The sequence below is a fragment of the Artibeus jamaicensis genome, unplaced genomic scaffold (genome assembly GCF_021234435.1).
Source record: "Artibeus jamaicensis isolate MK-2021 breed Jamaican fruit bat unplaced genomic scaffold, CSHL_Jam_final scaffold_833, whole genome shotgun sequence".
NCBI lineage: Eukaryota > Metazoa > Chordata > Mammalia > Chiroptera > Phyllostomidae > Artibeus > Artibeus jamaicensis.
Genome location: NW_026522056.1, coordinates 14,702,736 through 14,728,423, shown reverse-complemented (window position 1 = coordinate 14,728,423; position 25,688 = coordinate 14,702,736). Strand labels below are relative to the sequence as shown.

At 53.4% G+C, this 25,688-nt stretch overlaps 1 protein-coding gene and 1 long non-coding RNA gene across 2 annotated transcripts; both read right to left on the bottom strand.

Moving 5' to 3' along the window:
* Positions 1-3,095: 3,095 nt before the first annotated feature.
* Positions 3,096-15,769, bottom strand: DUSP4 (dual specificity phosphatase 4). The gene is made up of 4 exons (XM_037128865.2): positions 14,940-15,769; positions 5,881-6,026; positions 4,749-4,968; positions 3,096-4,144 (listed from the first exon to the last, which is right to left on the bottom strand). The coding sequence occupies exons 1-4, from the start codon at positions 15,346-15,348 to the stop codon at positions 3,759-3,761; spliced, it is 1,161 nt and encodes a 386-aa protein (XP_036984760.2). The 5' UTR covers positions 15,349-15,769; the 3' UTR covers positions 3,096-3,758.
* Positions 15,770-21,011: 5,242 nt separating this feature from the next.
* On the bottom strand, positions 21,012-24,793 carry LOC119036818 (uncharacterized). The gene is made up of 4 exons (XR_008390622.1): positions 24,704-24,793; positions 23,908-23,990; positions 23,241-23,375; positions 21,012-21,250 (listed from the first exon to the last, which is right to left on the bottom strand). It is a non-coding gene; the product is annotated as an uncharacterized LOC119036818 (long non-coding RNA).
* Positions 24,794-25,688: the final 895 nt, after the last annotated feature.

The following is a 25,688-nucleotide window of genomic DNA, read 5'->3' as shown; positions in this document are numbered from 1 at the left end:
TATAACTGGCATACCACAAACTGTCCCCTTTTGAAGCATACAACTCAGGGATCTTCAGTAGATTTACTGGAAGCAAGTGGTGATGTCAAGCCCGCTGGGGAATGTTCCCTAGAGGGGAGGGCCAGGGAAGTCATGTTCTCAGAGACTCCTAGACGGGCCTCCCGTCGCCACCCCTGAGCGGTGTGCAAAGAGCGAAAGCAGGCTCATGGAGCTGCCCGACCTCCCCGTGGCTACCGCTGAGCACACCAGGTTATTCAACAGCCCGACCGCCCCCCGCCTTCCAAGTCCACGCTGCAGCACCCTTCCCAAGCACAGGACAAACACACCAGGCTGCAGGTGGTTGAAAATGTATTTATTTTTCATCAAATGATTTCTTCAGGCAATAAATAAAAACAGACATGTTGACTTTTCTAAAAAACAAAACCAAACAAAAAACCCCCTACACTATATACATCCTACAGAAATACAAGCATATCAAATGTAGAAATGACATCACTGTGGAAATGGGGCTATTTACAGAAGTCCCCGGGACTGCATTGCTGGGCTGTGAAGAAGCCTCTTCCTGCTGTGACCCAGGAACTGAGGAACGACAGGCTGCTCCTTCGATCGGGGCAGGAGGAGAACCTTTGAGGCAAAGCTCTCCGTTCTTCCCGATAGACCCGACTTCCCAGTTAAACATCAACAGGCAGACACTGTACTCAGTTCCCTAACGCTGCTCCCCAGACCAGCTTTCCGGGAGCATGAAACGGCGCCCCACTCAGCTGGGACTGAAAGCGAGACCAGGCTGCGCCAGAGAGACCCCCACAGCAGCTTGCGAACCAGACAGCAGCTTCCCCGACGCAGGTTACTACACAGGAAAGCGCGTGGAGGGCTCTGCAGCAGGCCTGTGTCCCTGTCCAGAAACCCTGGCTCCGTCAGTCTGGGATGGCTTGGTGGCAGGGTTTTCTCAGCTCCCTGACGGATGCAAGTGGGTGGCCAAGGTGAACCATGTTAAGACGGGCACAGTGGCTAACAGCCCCATGTCACACTTGAATCGACCGTCCCACCTCCCTCTGTCCTTCCAAAGGACTTAAATTTTCCCCCCAGCTTCCCCACCTCGTTGAAAACTGTCTGGGGTCCACCTGGAATGAGCATCTGAGGATAATGGCCTCAGAGAGGAAGGATTGAAGCTGGGAGCTCCTGGCCACCAGCTCGTGGGGACTTCAGCCCAACACAGCTCTGCGGGAAAGTCAAGTCCATTTCCCTCAGTACTCCACAAACACCCTTGGGTCGCACCAAGACTGCAAGGACACTGGAGCATTCCTTGGTCTCTATAGATGACACAGTTCATGGACTTTTGTCGCCAACAGCACAGTCATTGATAACAGTGAAAGTGGCAATGTTTTCAGGACTTCACAGAAATTTTGCATCAACAGAAATCACTTCACGGGAGGGATTTCTCCTGAAACCCACTGGCCTCGGGGACTGGCCCTGAGGGTACATCTTCATCAGAGCTATCCCAGGTTATCAGAGTGGCTTCTCAAGGGACAATAGCCATCTGGAACCCCCTTTGCCAATCAAGCCAATTTCCTGCTTTATTCCTAAGAGTTTTGAGCCTCAGGCTGTTTGTTATCAAGCCCACCAAAAATGGCTTTGTAGTGAACAGTCTGACATTGTGCTGAGACCTGATTGGAAGCAGGAAGACCTCTCTGCGGCCGATTCTGAACTCCCACTGTCCACCTGTCTACGAATCCAGCCCAGGAAAGCAGCAGACAGAGGTGATGGCAACTGTATACTCGTTCGAGAAAGTGAATCTGCCCAGGCTACTCTCCCTCCCCTCTCCAGCACCCCCCTCTGCCCAGGCCCCATCCACTGGTGGAATCCATAGCTTGTTCAGCTGCAGACCCTACTGGACCTCCCTGATCACAAAACATGAAGTGACTTCAAGGGAAAAGGGGGGAACGTCCGACTGTGCTGTCTCTAAATACTTCCATTGTCCCGGGTCCCCGACCCCTCCAGCCCTCACCTCTGTTCAGCCAAGAGGCTCCCCAAGGATGAGGGTGCCTTGGGCTTTCCTTGAAGATGGGATGGGAGCACTCCAGCCCCACCCAAAGATGGGGCTTGACAAAAAAGGCCAGAGGGATGATCACGGCACAGGCTCACGTTTACAGGAGGAAATGGAACAAACCAGGTCCGATGGACCACCTGGGCGACAAAGCGCATTGCAACACCTCTCTGACATTGGGGCCGGGGGTTACTGATGGGTGAACAAGAATGTTTACATCTAGACTCTCAAAGGGCTTTAAAAAAAAAACAAACATGCTCTCATCTCTACACAAGTTTGCAATCACCTCTAATCTGGCACTCCATAACACTTCCACAAAACTACAAATGAAATAACACGTAGCTTGCTCCCATGCCCTCCCCACAAGCCCAGCCCACAGAAAAACGTCCTTCTCCATCTGTACGGCCCCGTAAATGGCATTATCCCAAGAAAGGATCCTAGGAGGACACCCAAGTGCCCCTGAAGCCTGTCACGGAAGCCCGGCAGCCGGCTCCCAAGTGAAGGGTCCGACCGGACTCCCACGCACGCTCCCGCCATCCCAGACTTGCAGGGGACCTGCAGCGCGGTGTCCCCTCCCCCTTCTCACTCAGGAGGGCCTCTGAAAACATTCCCCTAGACCAGGAATGGGAATGTGTTGGTTGTACTTCATTCCCAGTAAACCCCCTAAAACTGAAACCTCCAGCACCAGCAAAAGAGAACCGTGGTGCTCGCACTCACAAAATGATTCATTTCTGGCGTCTCTGGTGGGCTGGGTCCCCAGTGGCCTTGCCAAATGATTAACAGTAGGAAAATCTGAATGGCACCCAGTTTTCTCAGGAGCACCTAATATGATATGGCATTTATCACAGGTGACGGACAAGACCTCAGTCAGGTCTATGAGAAAAACGCTCCCACCGCCAAACTGAATTTTTGAGCATCAGAGCAAAAAGGCTGTGTGGGTGTGTCTGACATCGCTCAGTGACCGCCGCCTGCCCAGGAACCAGCTCCGAAGGTCATTGAGAAGCAGCCCCTTTCTCCCTCCCCTCCCCCCACCCTGCCTGCCTCTCAGTGGCAGGTCCACCCCCCGGGGGACCCCCGACTTCCTACCGCTGACAACAACACAAACATATCTGGAGTCATGCCACTAGACCCCTTGGACTTAGGTACTCTGTGGAATTCTTAATAAATATTTTATTTATTATTAAGCATAACGATCCACGTGTTTGTGACTTAAAAAAACTGTGTCCTCAAAGATTCCTTTCAAAGAAAAAATCCTGTCACCTCAACAACAAAAACAGGGCCAAGCACACAGAACCAGGCACTTCTGGCGCACTTGCTTTCTTCTGGTCCCCCTCCCCCCTCGGCACCCCCCGCAATAAAACCGGGTGGGCACATTTGCCAGGACCTGTGGGTCTCATAACTTCAAGCCTTGATGCTTTAAAAAAATGAGGTAATAAATTCCTATCTGAAACGGAAAACCGACACATGAACCAAACCAAGGTCTTCCCTGCCCGCGGAGGCAGCCATTATTGCTCTAAGTTGGAGGGTTTTGTTTGCTTTTAATATGTATTCAAAGTCCTTATTGCCATTCTGGCGGCCCGGTGGTCGGCCCAGAAGTGGATGGGAAGGGGCTGGGTGGCCCGCCCCACGGTGTTCAGTCCCGACTGGCTGCCGGCCCGCGGCCCCCACCGGTCTGGTCGCTGAAGGCCCCTGGTTCTGGGGTCCCAGAGCAGCCCTAACAGCTGGGGGAGGTGGTGATGGGGCTGTGCAGGTAGGGCAGGCTGCTGGGGGCCGCGTGCACGCCCACCGACACCGGGAAGCTGAAGACGAACTGCGAGGTGGGCGTGGGGGTGGCCTTGCCGCGCTCACGCAGGGGCCCGGAGGGACTGGCGGCCTCCGCTGCGCAGGACGTGGCCAGCACCTGCGACTCGAACTGCAGCAGCTGCCCCATGAAGCTGAAATTGGGCGAGATGATGCTCCGTCGCTGCTTGACGAACTCGAAGGCCTCCTCCAGCCTCACCCGCTTCTTCATCATCAGGTAGGCCAGGCAGATGGTGGCCGAGCGCGAGATGCCGGCCTGGCAGTGCACCAGCACGCGCCCCCGGCGCTCCTTCACCGCGTCTGGGGCAGAGAGCGCGCACCGTCAGTGTCCCCGCCCCCGGGAGTCCCGATTCTGCCCCAGAGGCCAAGGCAGGGGGCCCAAGCCAGACTTGGGGGCCAGAGGAGGAGGAGACAGAATTTGGAGAAGGGCGAACTCCCACCGAAGGGGAGGAAGGGGCAACCCACGTGGAGGGGCTGTGGAATCCATGCATGCTAGGCTGTTTCTTGAGACTTAACCAAACCCAGGCACTATGCTAGGAAAAAACGCATGCTAAACCCTAACACATATTCAAGGATTTCCATTTGCAGAAAGAAAAACAATAACCCAATTCTCCCTTTGTCTTCCTCCCATCCCAAGAGCCTTTTCATCTAGACACCTGCAGACATGCAAGCTAAAGATTATTGACTCTATAAGCCAATAGCTCGGGAGCAATATCCATCTTCCCATCCCTGCCCAACAAACCACACAACGTGCAACAGGCAGGCCTTCCTCCGAGGATCGGGGGTGGGAAATGGGTGCACCGGGTAGCTCCCCTTCGTCCCTCCTCCCCCACACCAGGTGCAAGCGGGCCTTCTCATCGGCCCACCCAGCCTCAGACCCAGCTCCCAGCCCGGGCCAACCTACCAATGTACTCGATGGCTTCCATGAACCAGGAGCTAATGTCGGCCTTGTGGTTGTCTTCCACCGGGATGCACTTGTACTGATAGTGCCCTTCGAAGTGGTTGGGGCAGTCAGAGGAGACGTTCAACAGGGCCGTGATCCCCAGGGCGTCCAGCATGTCTCTCCGGGCAGCGTGGTAGGCACTGCCGAGGTAGAGGAAGGGAAGGATCTCCACCGGACCCCCCTGCACCAGAGAGGAAGACAAAGGCCCCCAACATCATGATCACGAGTGCCAAGCCACCAGGACAGGGTTGGGGTGCTTGGGGCAGGGAAAGGCAGCTTGCACAGGCCCTGGGGGGAATGCCTGTGGGTCCGGCCCTTCGAGGAGGTTTGCCCTCATCCTGCTGGGGCTCCTGAAGGAAGCAGTGGGCTCAGCAGGACACCTCCACCTGCAGGAGAGCCAGGGCAGGAGAAGCTTTGCTCGAGCCACCATGACATTAAGAGCTTACACCTGCCAATCACCAGGTGTACGTTTTAGGACTTATCCGGTTAGTACATCAAACACATGCCATGTCGGCCTCACAGACAAGAGGGGGGATCTTGGCAAAATTAGGTAAATTGGGCTTAAATTAATGACAGTTTTCTAAGCCAGGCCAACTGGAGGAATCTGGGATTTGGGGGGCAGGGTTGCGGTTCTCCGAAAGTTCACTCCCCGCCATCTCAGTGAAAGGGCTGGGAAGGAGTGGGTTCGAAAGAAGTGCAGCGGTTCACACTGGTTTTCTGGGGCAGGGCTGGCCGACTTAGGCCATTTACAGTTGACCTGTAAAGAGGGATGGCCTGACCGCCCTGGGCTGGGGCCCGCAAGACGCTCCTTCCCCCGGGGCAGGGCACACCCTTCCCGCTTCAGCAGCCTCCTTGTTTGTCTGCACAGAACTCCAGAGGCTAGTCAGGGAGTTATGTCTTCATACTGCTTGCTTTCTTAAGTGAGGGTGCGAAGAGAAGGAAGAGCAAGAACTCCAAGGAATACATGGAATTATTTCTGACCTATCTTCCATCCCACCCCATCCCAATATCAGGGTTCACCCTTCTCCCCCACTGAGGCACTGCTCCGAAAGCCTCGGAAAAGCAGACCTCTGGACAGAAGCCCCCAACACACCTGGTCGTGCAGTGGGGTCCCACAGGAGCCGCAGCCCAGGTCCAGGGACTCGGCTGTGCTGGGGGGCACCGCGGGCGGGATGGCTGCCAGGGCCTTGGTTTTGGAACAGAACTCTGGATACTCAGAGGAAAACCTCTCATAGCCACCTGTAGAGGAGAAAGAAGTTCAGGTTAGTGGGGTCGCACAGTCAGCAGGAAACCAAAAAGAACTTGCATTCCTAGGGCTGCCCTGAAAAGAGCAGCTGGGAAGCTGGGCCTGGCTGGCTCTACGTTTGCCACTGGGTGGCGCTGTGGGCCCACAGATAATGGCTATGGAGCCTTTTTCAGAGCGGCTGAGTCCACGTTGAGCCAGGAACCTGGAAGGTTGCATGCTGAAACCTGGAGGGAGAGCTTTGTGGTCAAGACTGGTTTGGGACGCAGACACATAGAGGGGGATACGCAGCGGGTATGCAGAAGGCAGCCTGCCCAGAAAAGGTCCTTAGGGTGACGACAAGGTGTGGAAGAGAGAAAGGCCACTGTGGGTTTCCATGACAGCTGCTGGGCCCTGGGAGCTGCAAAGATGTCTGTACCCCTGGAACTTTAGCCCCTCCTGTGCAGAGGTTCAGTATGGGAGAGGAGGAAAAAAAGAGAACCCTGGCACCGGCCCTCTGGACCTCAGCAACAGAGCAGATGCCAGTCTCCCCGCCCTGTGGCCAGCTGTTCCGCCAACAAAGGACCGAAGCGAGAGGAAATGGACTTAAATCTAAATAAATCCCTCTTGCTACATCCAGGTTTGGGGCAAGGGAGGATTTCCTGACCTGCGAGTTGCTAAGCCCTGGAACAGTCCTGTGTGGGGTCACCTTGCAGGGAAGTGAGTTTAAGCAAAAGGAGACAAATTTCTGTGGAGCAGCCTCGGCCGGCAGGACGTGCTCCAGGAAAAGACCCTCAGCCTCGGCTGCTGGGTTCCCTGTGGTCTCTGGGACTGCGCTCTGTGGGCGACTTGCCACCTACTGTCAATGCCTGACCCTGCTTGTATTTTCCCTGTGGGACCACACAGGGATTGTACATCAGTTCAGTTGGTGAAGGGGGTCAAAACTTCCCATCATAAAGTAAGTGAGCCCCAGGGATGTCCAGCATGGTGACTGGTTATTATTACTCTGTAACTCACGTGTGAAAGGTGCTGAGAGAGGAGACCTTAAAGCTCTCATCATAAGAAAAAATGTTCAACCATGAGACAGAAGTGTGCTTATTGTGGTGGTCCCTTTGCGATACAGTCAAATACCAAATCATGACGCTTTATACCTGAAACTACTGTTACATGTCAACCATACCTAATTTTTAAGAAAACCCACAAACTTACATAAAATTAATTCAGCAGGGCCCGTGTGTTGTGGAGCAATCACTGTAATGGACCCATTCTGTGGATGGTCATGCACGCAGCTAGTACCTTAAATCGTTATGACTACCTGACATGGTGCCAGTGTTCCCTACGACAGCAGCCCATATACTAATAATCTTCCAATATGCGGGCATGTGACGGTTAGTCAATTTCTTGCCCAGAATCTCAACCCGAGGGAGGGCGATGAGTCTTTGCCACATCATGAGGCTCACAGAGCAGGACAGACATTTCTTCCTCCCCGAACGGCGGCTCTGCCCCCCCTCCACTCCCTCCGTCACCAGGATATAAATGGATCTCTCTAGGGTCACAGGCACCTGCTCCTGCTGAGTCATAATGACCAGCCTCCTGGGATAGAGAACCTGCTACTTGGCCAGTTTCAGTCCTGCTGGCAGCCTGATCTCAGGAGCAGCTCTCCCTCCCTCCCCATCACCCTCATCTGCTCCTTCTTTCCTTCTAAAGCTGCAGACCTTGCTGCTCCAAATGCAGGGAGCAGAGTTTGGGGGTGGGGGAGAAGAGCCACCAAACCCCTCTAGCTGAAGTCCTCAGGGACAGGAAACTGTAAACGCTTCCTCCAGAGTAGAAACGGAAATGGATCCATCAGCGCACCTTGAACACCTATGTAACAAGTCACCACCTGTTACTCTGTATACTTCTACAGGGTTTGACATTTTCCAAATAAAGCGACCCCTGTTTATTACAGAGTGAGCTATTGAAACATGTTTCTCCTCCCCCAAAGAAATGTAAGGAAGGAGCGGTGCCCCCCCAAAAGCTCATCACAGAGGCAGTCAGAAGAGTGGCACCCACCCAAAAGCAAAGGGGGGAGTCACAGGAGGGCCAGGCTCCAAGGGCACAGAGAGGGGCACCCTGAGGGCAGCAGAAGGAGAAGGAGCCTCGGAGTGGTTGAAAGAACGTTCTTCCCGTGGCCGAGGAGGGGCACCAGACTGAAGAGCTGGACAGGGCACCAGACTGAAGTCCTGGGAAGGGCACTGCCTTTGCAGACACACACACGGGCCCGGGGCTGCCGCTGAGCCTCACCAAGCCTCCTCCTCTGCGGAATGTGATGGACAGTCCACGCCTGCCGTCCTTCGAGGACGGATGGGAACAGCCAGAGCTCGGCGCCTGGCCTCAGGAGACACATAATGAAGGCTTCCTTTTCAGGCACCTGCAAGGGGACTCCCTCCTGCATTGCCGGCAGCTTGCCAGACTTTGGGCGGCTGCCTCCTCACGGGCTTTCCTGATTTTTTTCTAGCTGGAGTCTTGGGGCCAAGGAGTTACATAGCAGGAGGGCAGGTACTGCACTCTCCGGGCTGGAGACCCCTCCGCAGCCAGGGACAACGGCGCCTCCAGGTCACCATCCCCCACTCCACCATCAATCAACCAGGGGCAGCAGAATCAGTCAGCTGCTGACCCCAGGGTGTATGATGTTGGAGCAGGGACAAGCCGGAAGAGACCAGAGGCCAGGCCCACGACGGCCGGTAAAAGACACTGTTAGAACAGAAGAACGACGGCTGAAAAGTCAGTTCTCTCCAGACCTTCAGAGAACCAGTAGAAAGGAATGAAGTGGGGAAGTCGATCAGCCTGAGGGACAGAAACAGTGGAAGGGTCCCACCATGCCCGTGGCAGCAATGGAATGGGCTTTCCCTCCTGAGCTGTGGCTTTTGGGGGTGGGGGGGTCTGTGGCTGGTTGTTACAAGGAGCATCACAAAATGAGTGCCTTCTTGGGGGGTCAGGGGCTGCCCTGGGGCTGGAACATAACAGTAGCAGTGTACAGGAAGGGTGCCCAGAGAGCAGGAACCCTGAAGCCACACCGAGCAAGGCCAGAATGCTCATGCAAAATCCTCTGATCAGAACACGGCTGACGTCTCACCAAAAACTCTTTTTTCCTTCCCAGGGCTTTCCTAACTGCAGGTCGTCATTCAGGAACCGTGACCAGCATTTTAAATTTCATGAAATGGAATAGGAACTACTGGAATGCATCGTATTCACAGATGGTATCATTTCGTGGCACTCTGGTTTCAAGTGTGTCTGTATCCCCGTTCTGGGTCAAGACGGAAGTCAAAAGGAATTCTTACTGTAGGCGGGGTCAGAAGACTGCCCCCAGACTTCGCACTGCCTCCCCCCATCCCCAAATTTGGACAAACACCGCAACCACGAGGGAGCCCTGTGAGTGAGGGTTTGATTCAGATCGCCAAGTTCTATCTGGAACTTATGAGAAGGAAGGCTTATTGCAGCCGGATACCGGCGTCTGGCTGGGTCCCCAGCCTCCCGCAGGTGTGCAGGCAGGAGGGCACAGGGGCGGGGCCTGCGGGAGCTGGAGCCGGCTGGGCCCTCCCGACTCAGGCCGCCGGAGTCCTGCCCTCCGAATGGAAGGTGGTTTCAGGCCATTCCTGAAACCCTTCCAATGTTCCACGACCCGAACGGCCACAGCTCACTTATTGGCAAACAGCAACCTAACAGCAGGTGCCCCAGAGATCGGCACTTCTATCTCCTGAAAACAATTTCATAACAGATCCCACCTGGTTTTTCCACGTCGTATTCAATGTTGTCTCATAACATGCTGGCTCATTCTGACCCGTTTTCCCCATGTTCTTAATCAATAACGTGCTTTGTAGTGTTAAAGTTCTCGTTTTCTCACCTTAATTTGAAACTGAAGAGGGTGGGGGAGAATGTAATTTTTCACCCAACTGCCTTGAGGAATATAATAATTCTTCTCCAGCTCAACTCCACGGTCTCCCGTGTGTCTCCGGCACACACACTCAGCAGGGCACTTTGTACAGAGTTCACTGACAAAGAAGCCCGCCTGGCCTCCCGTCCACGGTCCCTGCAGGGCCGGAACCGAACCGTCGCGGTGCGCAGTCCTTCAGAAAGGAGGGGCCGATGCAGGCCCGCCCCATCACCGTTAACAGGACCCTTAACGGGGGCTGTGATGGGGCGGGCTGTCACCGATGGAGACCAGGGTCGTCAGTCTCAGTGTGGCGGCCGCTTTGCCCCCACAGCTCGGAACATCGCCGGAGCAGCCCGCACCCGTGGCCCTACTTCCCGAGCCCTCACATCCAGACAAGTCCAAGGCTGAGGTTGCCCAGCAAGAAAATCCAGGGTCACTGGAAGGTCACTTGGCTTTGAGAACTTCCCTTGCGGTGGGCGTTGGCTTCGTAAGTGCCCATGTAACTCTGGGAAGTGTTTTCGTTTTACTGAAGTGGACTCCGCACCTCGGGAGCCCCTCCAAGTCAGACCTACACTATCTGCTTCGGTCAGCAACTGGCCTCCGCTGGGGAGTGACCGCTTCTTCCTGTCCAACTTCCTCTTCGGTAGGCGGAACTGGCTCCCAAAAGGAAGCTGGCTATCTGGCTTCAGATGTTCTGATTTTTCAAAGAAATGTCTGGCTCCTTAAAAAAGGCCACCCTCTCTTCCTCCCTCAGGCTCTGGGCGGCCCATCTGGGCGGGTGCTGCCCACCTCTCTTGTATCCATCCAGGACGAGGGAGCTGGGATGGGCTTGATAACAGTCAAGATTTCCCTTTCAATTTACAGGGACACCATCTTTAGTTTTATGATGGAAGCACACAGTTCAAATGAGTAAGTTTGTTTCAATCATTACAATTCAGTAAGACACTACACTAGGGGTTAGAAATTATCTTTAGGGCCTACCACTTCTTGAAATTCTAACAATCCTTGGCTGTCACAGGTAGGCTGCCATATTCGTGTGGAGAAAAGCCAGTCCCTTTGGGTGCAGGCGGTGTGCACCCTCAGCATGCCCTCCGAGCTATGACACTGTTGGGCGACACCGACCTCCTGGGGGACCCGGGGTGGGCAGGGCAAATGGAGACCGAGAGACAAGGCAGGAGCCAGTCACCAGAATGACCAAGGCTGCTGGCTCAGCCCCCTCACGCCCCTGCCCCCACCTCGTTGGTCACTGGTCTGAGTACCTGTTCCCTAGAGGAAGCGGGTGCCAGGGTCTCTGTGGTCAGGCCTGGGGCCGGCGGGTCCACAAGTGCCAACGTGGAGGGAGAAGCGGGGGGCTGGGGTGTCTAGTTCCCCCCCACCCAATTTCTCAAAACAGCTCCAGCAGAGCTTTGAAATCAGAACTTGAAACCAGTCAAAAGCCATGAGGTGAGATTAATTTGACATAAAAAAAAAAAGATAGTGTTTTTATACCTGAAATCTTCTGCGTAACAGTGAAATCTTCTGCGTAACAGGCTGATTTGTGATTTGGGGAATATGGGAGGTAAAAGAATGCCTTCTGTTAGAACAAAAAAAATTCTCTTTTAGTTTTCTCTAGTGAAAGGGGGTGGGGGGAGTAGCACCTATCACCTGAATCCCAGCATGAAGGAGAAATGGATTCGAAAGGAGTGGCGTAGTCTAATTAAATCTGAAAAACTGAAACTTCTAAACTGCCCCGAAAAATGCCTCATGGGATTTTAAACAAAATTAGCTTTAAAAGAAAGTTTACCCAAATCGGAATTTTACTAGCAAAAAGACCAAATAACTTAGTGATTTTGGGTTATAGCTTTTGACAAAACTTGACTAATATTACAAAATGCAAAAACTGGGCAGCATTTTGCTGATATTAAGCAAAACTGACTCTTACCCATGAATTCTTGCCTGTGGAATCACTCATTACTGTGGTAACAACCTACAACAAGTAGCCAACCAACTGCTCTTCAAAGAGACAGAAATGGAAAAATCAAACTTCCATATGTAATTAATTGGTAAAATTGGATCGCTGTTGGCCAGGAAGGGTAATGTAACTTCTGAAAATGCCCTGCAGTTTTTCCAGCCCCCTCCAGCAGACGGACACCAACAATTGGTGGACTGGCTCAGTGTCTGACCACCCTTACTCCGTACCCACCACCATCCATGAAATGAGACGCGGAAGGCCCATTAGCTGCAAAATCCAATGAACAGGTCAGGCAGGACTCAAATTACCCAACCCCTAATCAATCCAGGCATTTTACTGGAGATAATCTAAGGGTGTTTTCCAACGTTTCCTTGAGATTCCCCACCCGCCCCGCCCCCAACCCACGTTGCCTCCTCCACTGGGCTTCCTTCAGCTGGGGATGCAGGAGGCTTTCCTTGCTTTCACCCCCTGGAGGGTGCCTTCCCCATGGGGGTGGGAGCAGACACTGCCCACCTTTCTGCCCTCACTTCGAAGAGCTTTTTTATTTAGTAGGAGGCAAAGAGAAGGAAGAGGAACTGTGTTATGACAGACTCTGCTTAGCACATATATGAAAATAAGCCCAGTTAAACAGGCTATGTGACCCAGGTAACCACCACAAAGATAATATTCCACCAAGCACTACAGAACCAGCCGGCAGTGCCACCTCTAAGAATTTCAGGCCGCGGCTGCCAAAAGCAGATTCCCTTTTCTTTTCTTATGAAGATCGGCTGACCCCTCTACTGGCTACTCCCAAGGCCTGTTCCTGAAGAGACAAGCTCAACCTGAGACCCAGGCCCAGACACTCTGCATAGGACAGGAAGGACTGGATGTCTGTCGACTTTGAGGCGCATAGGGGTCATCCTCCCTGCCCGTACCAGGTCCGACCAACGGAGGCAGTGCAGGCCTCGGGGAGGCTGCGGCCCTTAGAATAGACACTGCTTTTGCGTTGGCCAGGCACCTCGCCAGCCGCCAGGGGACTGGCATTTTACTCAGAGGCTCCCGTCTTACTCAGACTTTGTATTAGCATCTGCCTCGTGCAGAGCGGCTGGTCCGCGGGGCGGCTCTCAGAATCGATTGGCTCCGGGCTCTCTGGATGGGATTCGGGCGAACCAGGGAGGTGCCGCCAGACTCGGACCTTAACGATACGCCTCCCTTCCCCTTCCCGGGAGCGGGGCCTAAGTGTCTGCGCGCCAGGAAGCCCAAGGGCCAAGGTCCCCGAGCTGCTGCTCTTGGGGCTCCCCCCGCCCCGGGTTTCTTCCAAGAAGAAAAACAAAACAAAACAAGCCCAGACTCCACGTGGGTCTGCCCTCCCTGGAGAGGGTTCCTGGGTTCAGAGGCCCACGGAGAGGGGCGCGCGGGGGCTCTAAATCAGGAGGGACCCCAGGGCAGGGTGGCACGGAGAACCACCCGGCCATACCCGGCCACTCCAAGGGACTTTCGTCTCAAAGCAGTTTCTGTTACCGTTGCCGCCAGGGCCAGGCAAGGGCGGCCAGGCGAGCTCACCTGCCTGAAACCCACAAGGGCGATCTAACCAGTACCTGGACGCGGGAACACGCGGTGCTGGCCCCTTCCTGGCACTTTCTCTTAAAGCGCTTTGAGGGGAGGGGAGTTGGATTTGGGCTGCACCGGAGGTGCAAAAGGCAGCCTCGCAGAGAAAGGAAAATCAGCAAAATCGTCTTAGTAGTTCAACCTCAGGTCAACAGCAGCGTTTCCCCAGCAGCTGACAGGTCAAACGGCCAGGAAACAACTGCGGAGAACAAAGCCCCCCGCTGTTCGCCAGGGCCAGCCCGGCCCGTCGCCACTGAGCCCTTCTGTGGTGCCTTAGGAAGAGGGGGGGCGGGGGAGAGGTTTCCGCCCCCCTCCCCCACCATCGCCCTTCCTCTGGGGTGAGCAGGTCCCGAGAGGAAAGGAGAAGGGGGAGGGAGCGAGGGGCGCCGGCAGGGGGGAACCGAGCGGCTTTGAAGGCCAGGTCTGAAACGCCTCAGGCTTCGGAGGCGAGGACTGGACACCGGAGGAAGAATGCACGGAATGTGGCGGAGGGAGGCAGGGGCTCGGCGCGGTCAGGGACGCCCTCACCCCACGCGTCCTGAGGCGCCCCCTGCGCGAGGGCCGCCCTGCACCTCGGCCGGGCCGACCCTCAGGTGCCGGCCAGCGCACCGATCCTCCAGTTACGTGGACAGAACACGGTCCTTGGTCGGTTTCTTACTTCCAGATTTGACAAGACCTCTCTTCCCCAGAGGGTTTCATCAGAGTTGTCTTTAAATGAAACACGTACCGCCATTCGATCGTCGAGAATCGAGCCTGAACAAAGGTCGTACTTCTCTGCTGCCTGAATGTTTAAAAGACACTATCTTGCCTTCCTTTCCCTAAATACTCACACCTCCCTCTACCAGCGCCGGGAGCCCGGGTCTGGCCGGGCACCGGGGAGTTAGCCACGTTTCCAGGCGGATCTCGGAGTGGGGCAGCAGGGACGGAGAAGCAGATCGCTCCGCGCAACGTCCGAAACCCGATCTTCCTGGTGCGTTGGTTTCCGTATGGCTGGTTTCCGATGCAAACAGCGCTCTCTGTCCTTCGCCCCCTTCCCCACCTCTCGGGTTCTCGGGTTCAGCCTCAGTACAGGCAGGGCCCCGGCACGCCAAACCAACAGGACTACCCCTGTCCCCACCCGCATAGTGAGACTTGGGAGCACTTCCCTCGACTTGAAGGTGGGCAAAGCAGAAGAGGCGTTTCGCCAGCGAGGCCAGACCGTTAGTGAGTGTAAACAAATGCAAAACAGCAAGGAAGGGTGCACTATTGCAGGTGACGGAGAAAACGCGCCCTCGCCGCCCTAGGACTTCAGGACCTCGAACTACAGAACAAACGTACAAACCCTTGCAAACCCGCGCACATGGACACGCACAAAGCAGTGCGAGGGGATCCCCGCCGCCGCGAGTCCCTCCGAGGACTTCTTCCCCTAGCCACTGAGACGCAGGCCGCCAAGCGCCGCTACACCTCCCTTCCAGCTCGCGTCCCTGCGCTCGCCTTTACCTTTGAGCAGGCAGATGTCGGTGCGCTCCGCGTTGCGGCGCAGAGCCTGCACTACCAGCGACACGGTGCTGTCCTCACGGAGGCTCTCGGCGCGCGGGCTGCGCTCGTCGTAGACGACGACCGCCGAGTAGAGGCCGGAGCGCAGGCGAGCGCGCACCTCTTCCTCGGCGGGCAGGATCTGCTCCAGGCTCACGGAACCTTTGGCCCGCCGACGCACGATGGTGTTGCAGCGCACGTTGACCGAGCCTCGTATGTAGCCGGCGCTGTGCGCCAGGAACGGTCTGCAGTCCAGCAGCAGGCACTTGCCGCCGCTCACCAGCCCCAGGGCGCCGCCGCCGTTCTCGTCCCGGTTCATCAGCCTTTTGAGCACGCTGCAGTCCATCTCCCGCAGCTCCTCCACGGTCACCATGGTCGCCGGGAACAACGGCTGCAGGGCACCAGAGCAGGCGAAAAACAGCCGGGACAGCTGGGCTATAGAAAGGGCCTGGCGAGGGCTAAGGGAGGGAAAGTGGCCGCAAACTTGGCACTCGGGGACTCCCACAGGCGACCCTCTTGTCCCCAGTATCCTTCCTTAGGCAGTCTCGCGGTCACATAGAAGTCCGGGTGGCCTTGGGCACCAAGAGCCCCGCGCGCCGTGCGAGGGGGAGGCGTCGGTGGAAGGGACAGTGTTTACGAGAGGGCCAGGGGCTCCCTTCTGTTGTGGTCTCTTTGTATGTTGTCCGCTGTGGCTCTCCAGCCGCCGCTGAGGCCGGCTCTGCTCCTAGGTCGCGGTTCTCCACGAGCAGCCGGAGCTCGGCGCACTGCCCCAGAGTTTCCTCCTCGGCTTAGAGATTTATTAACGCTCCTCTGCTTTCCCCCGGGAGGGGGCAGATTCTGTACTACCTGGAGAAGCCCCGCCTCTTTCCCTTCGCTGCCTCGCGCCTGGCCGCCCCGGGGCTGCTCCCCGCCCCATCCCTGCTCCCTCCGCCCAGCCGGCCTCTCCCCGCACCTCCTCCCCTGCGCGTGAATGGAGCGCCGGCAGCTCGCGCCCAGTCACGGGGACGCGACGTCACAAAGAGCAGAGTAAACAGGGCGCTGAGCGCCTGTCTCCAGGCCCATTCATAAAACCGGGACGCAGAGGAAGAGGGAGGAGGCCTGAGACCCACTGGCTAGCTGCTCGCCTGGACTTTGTGAATGGAGCGCCGGGCACTTCTAGCTGACAGCCGCAGGCCGGAGCTTCGGCGGCGCGCGATCTACCCAACCCGAGTCTCAGAGCAGCCACTGCACCCCGGCTGCGGCGTTGGGCTTACCGAAATGAGCTGGCCGAGAAGACGGCCTAACGGAGGCTAGGGGTCGGTATTGATCCCTTTTACCTCCGTGCTCCCCCCCCTTAAACATCCTCGCTGGCCTCCCCGGGACCAAAGCGGGGGTTGGGGGACCGTGGCACCGCTGCCCACTCGGCAGAGACTGGGATCTCCTCTTCCCAGGCTTACGGGGTGCGTTCGGTCTGGCCAGTCGTTTTTTCAGTTGCGATTTCTCTGACGTTAGCTTAAGCATTAGCGTGATCGATTTTCATCTTAAGCCATTAAATCAGCTTTATAGCTTCCCAAAGGACATGGGCAAGCCCCAGCTTAGCAGATGAAAAAGAAAGCCCTCCCGCCCCGAAGTCCAGTAATGGGGGCGACGTGTTGGGTCTCTTGGTTTACGACCCAGAGGGAGGCATTCATTGCCGGCGTGCGTTGTAGTTCCTCTGGAGAAAAGCAGGGGTGCCACTCCCGTCCAGGCTTCCTAAAGATGTTTGTTTAACCCTGGAGGGGCGGGGGGAGGAGACAGACCACCAAACCAACGTGTTTGCCTTTTGGAAATGTCCCCGCCCCATCTTAAACATGTGCGAATTGTCTTGTTAGCAAATGATAACGAGGGTCCACATAGGGTGGGAAGCTAGACCCTGTGAAGTTTACGCGTCAAGGATTTAGTAAACTCTGGGGCCGATTCTGACATCTGCATCCCTCTTTCCAGGTCCTGTAGCATTTTTTTCCCGTCCCAAGTTTTCCTTATGCATTTAATTTCCCAGAAGCTGATTTTGGCGGGGGTGGGGGGGTGGGGGTTGTGCGAGTCGCGATGGGGACACGACAGAGGCCAAAAATTATTCGCCCGACATCTTGTCAAGTCTCGTTAGTGAGAAATAACCCGCGAGCGAGAGAATTGCAGGACTCTCTCCCGGCCTCGGTGGCTGCGGGATCAAGGCTTGCACTCCAGGTCCCGGTGGGAGCCCCACCCAGGTATCGAAAGCTGCGTAACCCTTCGATTCCCTCCTGCCCCGCTGGCCTTCCGCCTAGCCTTTGTTCCCCGCTGAGAAGCGTTACTGATCTCCCACCTCCGGCCCCCAGGGCGACCCCTCCACACCCCCACCGCGCCCCCTTAGGGCCTCTACTTCCGAGGCCTGCAGCTCCGGCTTCTCTCCCACTGCGCCGGGAATCTCCCGACTCCCTGGCCCCGGGGATCTCCCTTTAACCCAGGGCTACAAAATGGCCCAGCAGGGCTCTGCATTGAACTAAGTAGAGATATCTACTTAGAATTTAATCTTTTGTTCATCGTATTTTTTTGGCAATTATATTAATTGCTTCAAAAAGCATCGCATTAAGATAGTTATTTTGACCACTGACTTTTTGGTGCCCGTTAAATTTTGCGCCCCAGGCGCGCTGCTCACTTTAGTCCCAGCCCCGGAAGGGGCCACAACTGCGTTTCAGCCGAGGCCTCCGGGTGGCGAAACCTCGGGCGTCCGGCACTGCGGGTGTGAGGTCCGCAGTCAAAGGCTCATTGCTTGGCCCCTCTGGTGGGTGGGAGTTTGTACTCCCTGCGGAGGGCAAAGGGGGCCTCGGCCGGTTCCTCCTGGACTGACGTAGCAGTGAGGCTGTGTCTAAAGCCTCACTCTCTCGGGTACACCGGGGGCGCGCATTTCCAAGGAGTCCCGCGTGCTCAGACCGTCCAGGGCTCATGCGCTTTCCTGGGAAGCCCAGGAGTCCGTCCCCTGCCAGGCCCACGGGTCGGGGCCTCTCCCTGCCCAACGAACGCCTACGCCTTTACAAGAGCTTGGACAGAACGTCTCTTTCAAGAACCTTTCAGTCGCAGGCAGATCCTGTCCAATTTCGCACTTGTCGCCGGAGCTGGGGAGATGTCCCTGGGCTCTACTGGCCCCGCTCCTCTAGCTTTTGTCTCCCCGGCACGGGGGTCTCTCCCCGCGGGCCGGCCCCCGCCCAGTGCTCACGCGGCCCATAAATAATAAGTCAAATCCGCGGGAAGGAAAATGCCCACGGAACAAGACTGCTTTCTGCACCTGACGGTAACCTGTGGTGGCGAAACCCGCAAATCCTGCAGGCGATTCACAGGGAAGGGGGTGTGAGCGGGCGCGTGTGAGTGATTGTGTGTCCACGTGTGCGTGCCCGCGCCTGCGCTCCCGCACCCTGGAGGGGAGCCGCAGATTCGGACTGAACGGATGCAAGTCAAGAGCCGCTTTAATTACGAACGCGAATGCCTGGTTTTTGAAAGAGACTATTTTAAAAGCCTCTGTCCTCAACTCAGGAATTCGCCATTCCTTGTGTGAGTTTCGGTGAATGAGATTTGCATTGTGTATCCGGATCCTTTGTAAACACCTTAGAAAAAATGGTGGTATTTTGTGGGGGCCTTTTGGAACAGTTAAATGACTACATGGTTCGGACTACTGGATGCCCACTACGGAGAGGATTAAACTTGTCTCAATTAGACTTGTGCGAGCTGGGAGTGGGGCCCTTAATCATTTTACACAGGAGCTATGAAACAGCTGCTGGTCAATAAGTAGATCTTGGAAAAAAAGGCATTTGGAAGGAAGGCATGGTTTGAATGTCATTTCAAAGTTAATTTAATTAAAGTATATCTGCAGAAGATGGGATTGCCCAGGGAGAGAAATTTTATTTATATTCAGCAGTAAACCTCCAGGTGAAAATACTTAAAAAATTCACTGTGACATGTCAATCCAACTTCTTTTTCGTCAGGCAGTCCTTACACTGACCTTATTAGTCACTGTCAGGCCTGGCGAAACCTAGGTCCTTGTTTAAGAACATTTCTTTCCAATTAGGCAGTTGTGTGATCTGGGAGTTTAAAGCCCAGAGTAGGGTCCCCAGGGAGGACTATGGCTTCTATTCTGGTTTTGATGCCAGCCTCTGACTCACTGCCCTGTCCCCAAGTACCTGAATCAGACTTGCCTGAAAAATCATTAATGAATTAATCCAGGTGGCAATGGTAAAGAAAGGCCCCGTGGATTCCTCTTTCCTGAGCGGAGAGGGTGGCTGGCTCGCTACTCTCAACTGGAACACTAGTGATCCCTTTTGCATTTTATGTGGATTGTTGGCTACACTTCTTAGATCAGATGGTGGGAATGGGAATCCTCAAAAACACTGGGAGGCTCTCTCCTGCTCCTCAAACCAAAGAAGTCTGTGCCCGCTGTGTGTTCTCAAGCAGCGGGCGTCGGTGGGTTGAGGAATGAGTGTCCTTCCCTGCCCACCTCTGGCCATCAAGTCCGGACTCAAAGCAAGGGAGAATCTGCAGCATTTAGACTGAGCATCACCAAACAACCTCAAAAAAATGTGGCCTGAAAGGGTTTTTAGCCCTGCTTGTGTTTCAGGTCTTTTCAATAGCCTCCATTTATTTTCTATGCATGTAACTAACTATACCATAGAATGATTGAAAATGCTAGGTTTCTCACCTAGGGTCTCTGCAGAAAAGCTGAATATATTGCTTCACTCACTACTTTGTTTGAAAACCATTTAATCTAGGCTACGCCGCCATCTAGCTCAGTGAACTTGAACAAGACCATCTCCATGGGCCTCAGTTCCTTCATCTGCAAAGGAGGAGTTTAGGCAGGACAGCGTGGCAAGTCTAGTCCGTTCCCAGCCCTGTGTAACCCAAGCAGGAGCGTCGGCAGCTACCTCCCCTCCCTCCCCAAAGTCAAGTGCACCAAAATGCCACCACACAACCCACGATCTCAAGTTCTTTCCTCTTTCTGTCCCACTACTGCTCATGGAAAGCAAAGTTGGTGGCTTTTATTTATCTGTTTAGTCAAGTGACAAAGTCCCACACAAGTTCTTCAGCTTTTCAAAATCAAGTTTTGAAAACAAATACTCTTCCAAGTGGAAGATAAAAATGGGCTCAGTTTTTGTTGTTGTTTTTTAATCAGTCTACCTGTAAATATTTTCCTATTTATCCAGCAAATACAGTAAATTAGATGAAGGAAAGAAATTCATCTGAAACGTTGACTGCGCCTTTGAAGACTTTATAGCCCAGGGGGCCTGGTCAGGGTGCAATTGTCACGATATGTTATGGTGGGCAGGGTCTAAAATGATCGCCGGGGAAGAACAAGCAAAACGTTAGGGGGACTCGGTCAAGACGGACTGAACCGTGTTGTGGGACTAGAGAAATGAAAGGAAAAGTCCGTTGTGAATAGAACGCATTTCATGTACTTGCACACTGTCCCTGACCTTTCTTATGGTCATTTTCTTTTTCCACTTGTGTCCCGCCTCCGATATTCAATCTGTCCCTGTGTCTTCTATCTTTTCCTTTCATTTGTTAGCTTCACTCTTCCCCAACACAGCCTGGTTTGCCTGCTAAAAACGGATGAGTGATCAGTCCGAAGCCAGCTGGGAACCAACACGAGGCAAAGGAAATCCGTGCTGCGGACAGTGAGCTGACCTACATGCACGAGGACCTCTGCGTGGGCCCAGCTCTGCTCCTTGCATTGTCATGTTCAGCAGGTCACTTGTTCTATACCTTAATGTTACCACCTCTAAAGCTAGGAAATATAATGGAATCATGATTTTTTTCAGGACAACCCAATGTCTTTCCAAGGATACAGCAGTAAACATAGTTTCCAGACCAAATGTTGGAGTATGAGGTCAGAAAAGATTTTTGGACTTGTGAGATTAGTTAGATAAGAATTCTCACTAAGAGGTAAACATTCAATCACATTTCTTTACGTATATTTGAAAGTTTTATTGAAAGCAATAAAACAACCCAAAGTTAAGACTTTCAAAGAAAACCTGAGGCTTTGGAATATGATTTCTTCAGCGATGAAGCAGTAAAAACAATTTTACAGAAACCCCCCGGGCGGCGCCGCCTGTGTGCCGCCCCAGCCCCAGGCCGTCATTCCCCGCTGCTGCCTGGCCCTGCACGCGGTCCTCCCTGCCCGATACGCGAGAGGAGCCTGTGTCCAGCCTCTCGGATGTGTCAGCTGTCCTTCCCTCCAAATCTTGGCCTCATGGAGGCCTTTGTGCAGAATGGTTGGTTACTTCTCGTCATAACTATAAGGAAGGAAAAAAATCTTTACCCTCTTATGAGGTGTGTACCTAGAACGTGCAAATTAAACCAACAAAGAGGTTAACAGAAGGAAAAACAATATTAATTTATGTTTTTCTAAACATATGCACAGGGACTTCACAGAAAAGAAATAAGAATCCAAAGAAGTAGCCTGGCTGGTGTGGCTCAGTGGATTGAGCACTGGCCTGTGAACCAAGGGCTAACTGGTTTGATTCCCAGTCAGGGCACATGCCTGGGTTGCTGGGCCAGGTCCCCAGTGGGAGGCACACAAGAGGCAACCACACATTGATGTTTCTCTCCCTCTCTTTCTCACTCCCTTCCCCCTCTCTAAAAAATAAATTTTTTTAATGTTTAAAAAATCCCAAAGAAGTAATTAGACTTGGGAGCTTATTTTAACAAAGGGCAGTAAATTGTCAAGAAACTGCTAGACAGAAGAAGGGGCCTTGGACTTCTAGGGCTGATAAATTATGGGGAGGCGAGTAAGAAATGAGTGGGGGAACCTAATGGTGGATGAGGGTTGTTCTGTAAGGCTGACTTGTGCAGACTTATCTTGGTCCCACCTCGCCAGCAGTCTCTGGCGATAAGGGCTGTTCTCCTCCTGGTAGGAGAGGGAGAGACACCCACACAAGGGGAGTTTGTGGCCTGTTTTTAGGCGGATGGGGAGGGTGGCAGAGAGCTCTTCTTGTGCTTTCGCTTCCTAATTACCTTTCCTTTGAAATAATCTGTATGTCGGCGTGGTGTGTTCTGATCCCTCCATAACCACATCCCAGCTTGACCTGGTGGTCGGCAGTGCAAAGACAGGTGTTGGAATGTCCGCTTGATCTTTGCTTGAACAAGCAGCAGGTACCATTCAGCCAACAGCAGCTTTAGAAGACTTGCAGGCCCTTAGTGACCCTCAAGTTCTTAGTTCTGAATTTTCAGGTAGCCAGAAGGAAGGGACCAAGAACAACAATTCCTAAACATGCATTTTTACCTACTTTGGTGAAAAACAAAAGGCCTTTTACACTGCATGAGATTGATCAATTCCCTTTGGCTGAAGTAATGCTTTTCTTTTCTTTTTTTAATACTTTATCTATTTATTTTTAGAGAGAGGAGAAGGGAAGGAAAAAGAGAGGAAGAGAAACATCATGTGGTTGCCTCTCTCGTGGCCCCCACTAGGGACCTGGCCTGCAACCCAGGCATATGCCCTGAGTGGAAATTGAACTGGTGACCCTTTGGTTCTCAGCCCATGCTCAATCCACTGAGCGACACCAGCCAGGGCTGGAGTAATGCTTTTCTGCAGTCAGGGTACGAGCAGCCTCTCCTGTTGGATGGAATACTCAGATTACCAGCGTTAGAAGGAACAACAGGGGAGGAGAGGTGAGGAGGAACCAGGGGAACCCACCCCCGCCTGCAGCTTCTCAGGGGCCACCACGATGAGAGGACTCGGGCAGAAGGACAGCACCCCCTGCTCAGGCAACCCCAGCCGCACGTTGGCCTCCGTTGCCCGGCCACAGCCTGTGGCTCCTGTGATAGTGGACGTTCTCCACATCACTTCATCTTCTGTCAAATCCAGCTTTTATCTTTAAAAGAAGTTTGGGTTATCTAGAATCAATGTATAAAATAAATACAGTGCAATGTGTTCTGTTCTTTTCCAATAAGAACGGTAGTCTCTCCCTACCTTTTCTGTTGGAATTAGCGTGATGATTCAGAGCGTTTATTCATTGAGGGAAATACCTAGGGTCCTCTTCGTGCAGAGGTTAATTACATCCTGCTATTTATCCCATTTATTAAGGGTTAGCTCATCAACACCCAGCCAACTCCATGTTTAATCTGTTAATATTTCTCCCCTCCCCCGAGCCTAATTCTCAGTGTCCTGCAGCCTTTATGTCGCAGTCTGGAACCTTCCCACCAAGTAACAGGGTCACAAGGTCCTCCTTCTAGGCGTCGAAGGCCCCTTTTCCAGGGCCCTGCGGATGCCACCCAGACTCTGACCTGTGTCCTCTCCAGCGTGGGTTCCGTTTGGTGCAGTGAAGACAGACACAGGCCTGGGAGCCAGTCAGACGTGGTTTTCGGTGCTGGCTTGGCCATTCAGCAGCTGCGGAATTTGGGATGAGTTCTGACCTTCACCTGCACACCTTTTCAGTGGACACAGTACCGACGCCTAATTATTGGGAAGGTTATTCAACAAATCTTATTTTCTTTCTCAGAGAATTATTTTAAAGAGCTAGGAGATGTCTGAGAGGCAGCATTTCTGATTTGTGCGTTGTTTTGTCCATGGAAGTGCCACTGACAAAACCCCAGGGACTTCCAAAAGCACAGGTAGGTTCTGGTGCCCTCGGACCAGGCTGCTCCGCTGGCCCAGCGGTTAACCCCGCAGTTTGCCCAGTTGTCTGCCCATCAGCCCACATGATATGAAAGGCTCTCCGTTCTTTCTGCTGCTCCCCACTCTCCTGGACTGCTGCTCCACGAGCCCTCCTCCCAGTCCCTTGGATGTGCCTCCACAGCAGCCTCCATTTACCCAAGCACAAATCTCACTGTATCAGTGAAACCCGTGACCACTTCAGTGGGAAAGGCAACCCTTCCCCCTCCTGAATTTCTCCAGCCCCTTCTTCTTCTCACTTATTCCCTACTCTTTCCTGTGCGGCGCCTGTTTTCTTACCGGCTTTCTGTGAAAATTTTCCTTGATGTATTGGTAGCCTCCAGTTCCACTACTAGGCAAGCTGTCTTCGTCCATCCGGGTTGCTGTAACAAAAACACCACAGACAGCATAGCTTAAGCAACAGAGGTGTATTTCTTACAGTTCTGAAGGCTGGGGATTGTGTCCAAGAGCAATAGGTGCTGGCAGACCGGTGTTTGGTGAGAGCTGGCTTCCTGGTTTGCAGAGGGCTGGTTGTTATTACATCATCACGTGTTACAGAGTGGAGAGAGGAGAAGCAGACTCCCTTCTGTGTGTTCTTGTACAGGCCATCATCCCAGTCCCCAGAATCCCTTGCTCATGACCTAATCACCCCCGAAAGGCCCGACTTCCTACTGTAACATCGAGGGTTAGGATTTCAATGTAGACATTCGGGGGGGGGGGGGCAAACATTCAGTCTATAGCAAGCTACTTATTTCTATACTTAATTTCTCTCATTTTCCATAGCAGAATTAAGTAATCATGGATATTGCAGCAACTCCACATTATAAACCCCGTTCATATTATCTGCCTAGCAACACAGTAAGATCTGTTCTTGGATCTTGAAAGAAACGTCTACAGCCCTACAATCCTCAAACCAGAGCCATGCACAGAAAACTGGGAATAGAGACCTGTTCATTTACTCATTATTATGACAGTGCTCAGAAAAAAAACATTGCATGAGCCCTTCCATCTCTCCACCCTGCACCTCCCTGCACCCCCAGCCTCTCTGTTTTATCTGTGCTCCTTACCTTGTTTCAAACAACTGGGTAGACTTTACCTGCTCCACCATCCCATCACTGCTGTGGGCTTCTCTGGCTACCATTTCCTGCTCCTTTGATGTGGTTTTGCTGTTTGCTGTTGGGATAACCAAGGCCATGGCTGGCTTCTCTGGAGAGACCCACCTGCATCCTCAGCCTCTGACTAGCCTACCCCAGCCCCTTAGCTCCACGTACAGCCCCAGAGCTCCAGGTACTTTCCAACCCTGTGCCAAACAGGCAGCTTTAACCCTCTCCTGTTCTGTGCAGGAACCTCTGACCAAACTGCTTCCGCTGAACTGAGACACATGCAGGCGGTTGCACTGAAATGCGCTGATGTGTCTAGATGACTGTTCTGGGCAGAACGCAAGCTAAAGGGTATACTTCCTGGCCTGAGGCATAAACACCACATGTATTTTTTCCCTTCTCAGAAGGGATGTTTTTCATGCTTGTAATGAAGTGTGCTCAGAATATATTCTCTTCCAGAATATAAGGTCAGGCCGAGGTTTTTCCTTCTGTTTTATACAAGTGAATAAAAATAGTGTAAACAAAGCGTGCTGTTAAATATTTTACACATATGTCAGCAAATGCAATTCTAGAGTATTTCTTCTGCAATTCTTCTGGGGTATTTGTTGTTGGTTTAAGGGGAAAGACTCTGTGACTTCCGAGTCTTTGGGTTAGGAAAAACACAGAAATCGTTTTCTAGAAATTATGAGGGTGTCCATCTAGAAGTCATCGAGTTTGAAGGGTAAATAACTGAAGAATGCCAAAAATACAGATTTTTGAGGGGGATCTTACTTATGAGCCTTTTGTTTTGGTGCCTTCTCTCCAACTGATGGAAGAATCGAGGAAAATGTGGGAGGGGGGATTAAGCCTTCCCTGCAGGGTAGCGCTGGCATAGGTCCTCTCCCCGTGTGACATTCCACAAGCGCTTGCCCTACAGAGATGAAGTGTGTGTGTGTGTATGTGTGTGTGCATAGCACATGCACAAATGGGTGTATATGTATA

Coding starts and splice junctions, on each gene's coding strand:
- DUSP4 (XM_037128865.2), bottom strand. CDS start 15,348: ATGGTGACCGTGGAGGAGCTGCGGGAGATGGACTGCAGCGTGCTCAAA. Junction 4,969..5,880: donor GGACCCCACTGCACGACCAG/GTGTGTTGGGGG, acceptor TCTCTGGTGCAG/GGGGGTCCGGTGGAGATCCT. Junction 4,145..4,748: donor GGAAGCCATCGAGTACATTG/GTAGGTTGGCCC, acceptor TCTCTGCCCCAG/ACGCGGTGAAGGAGCGCCGG.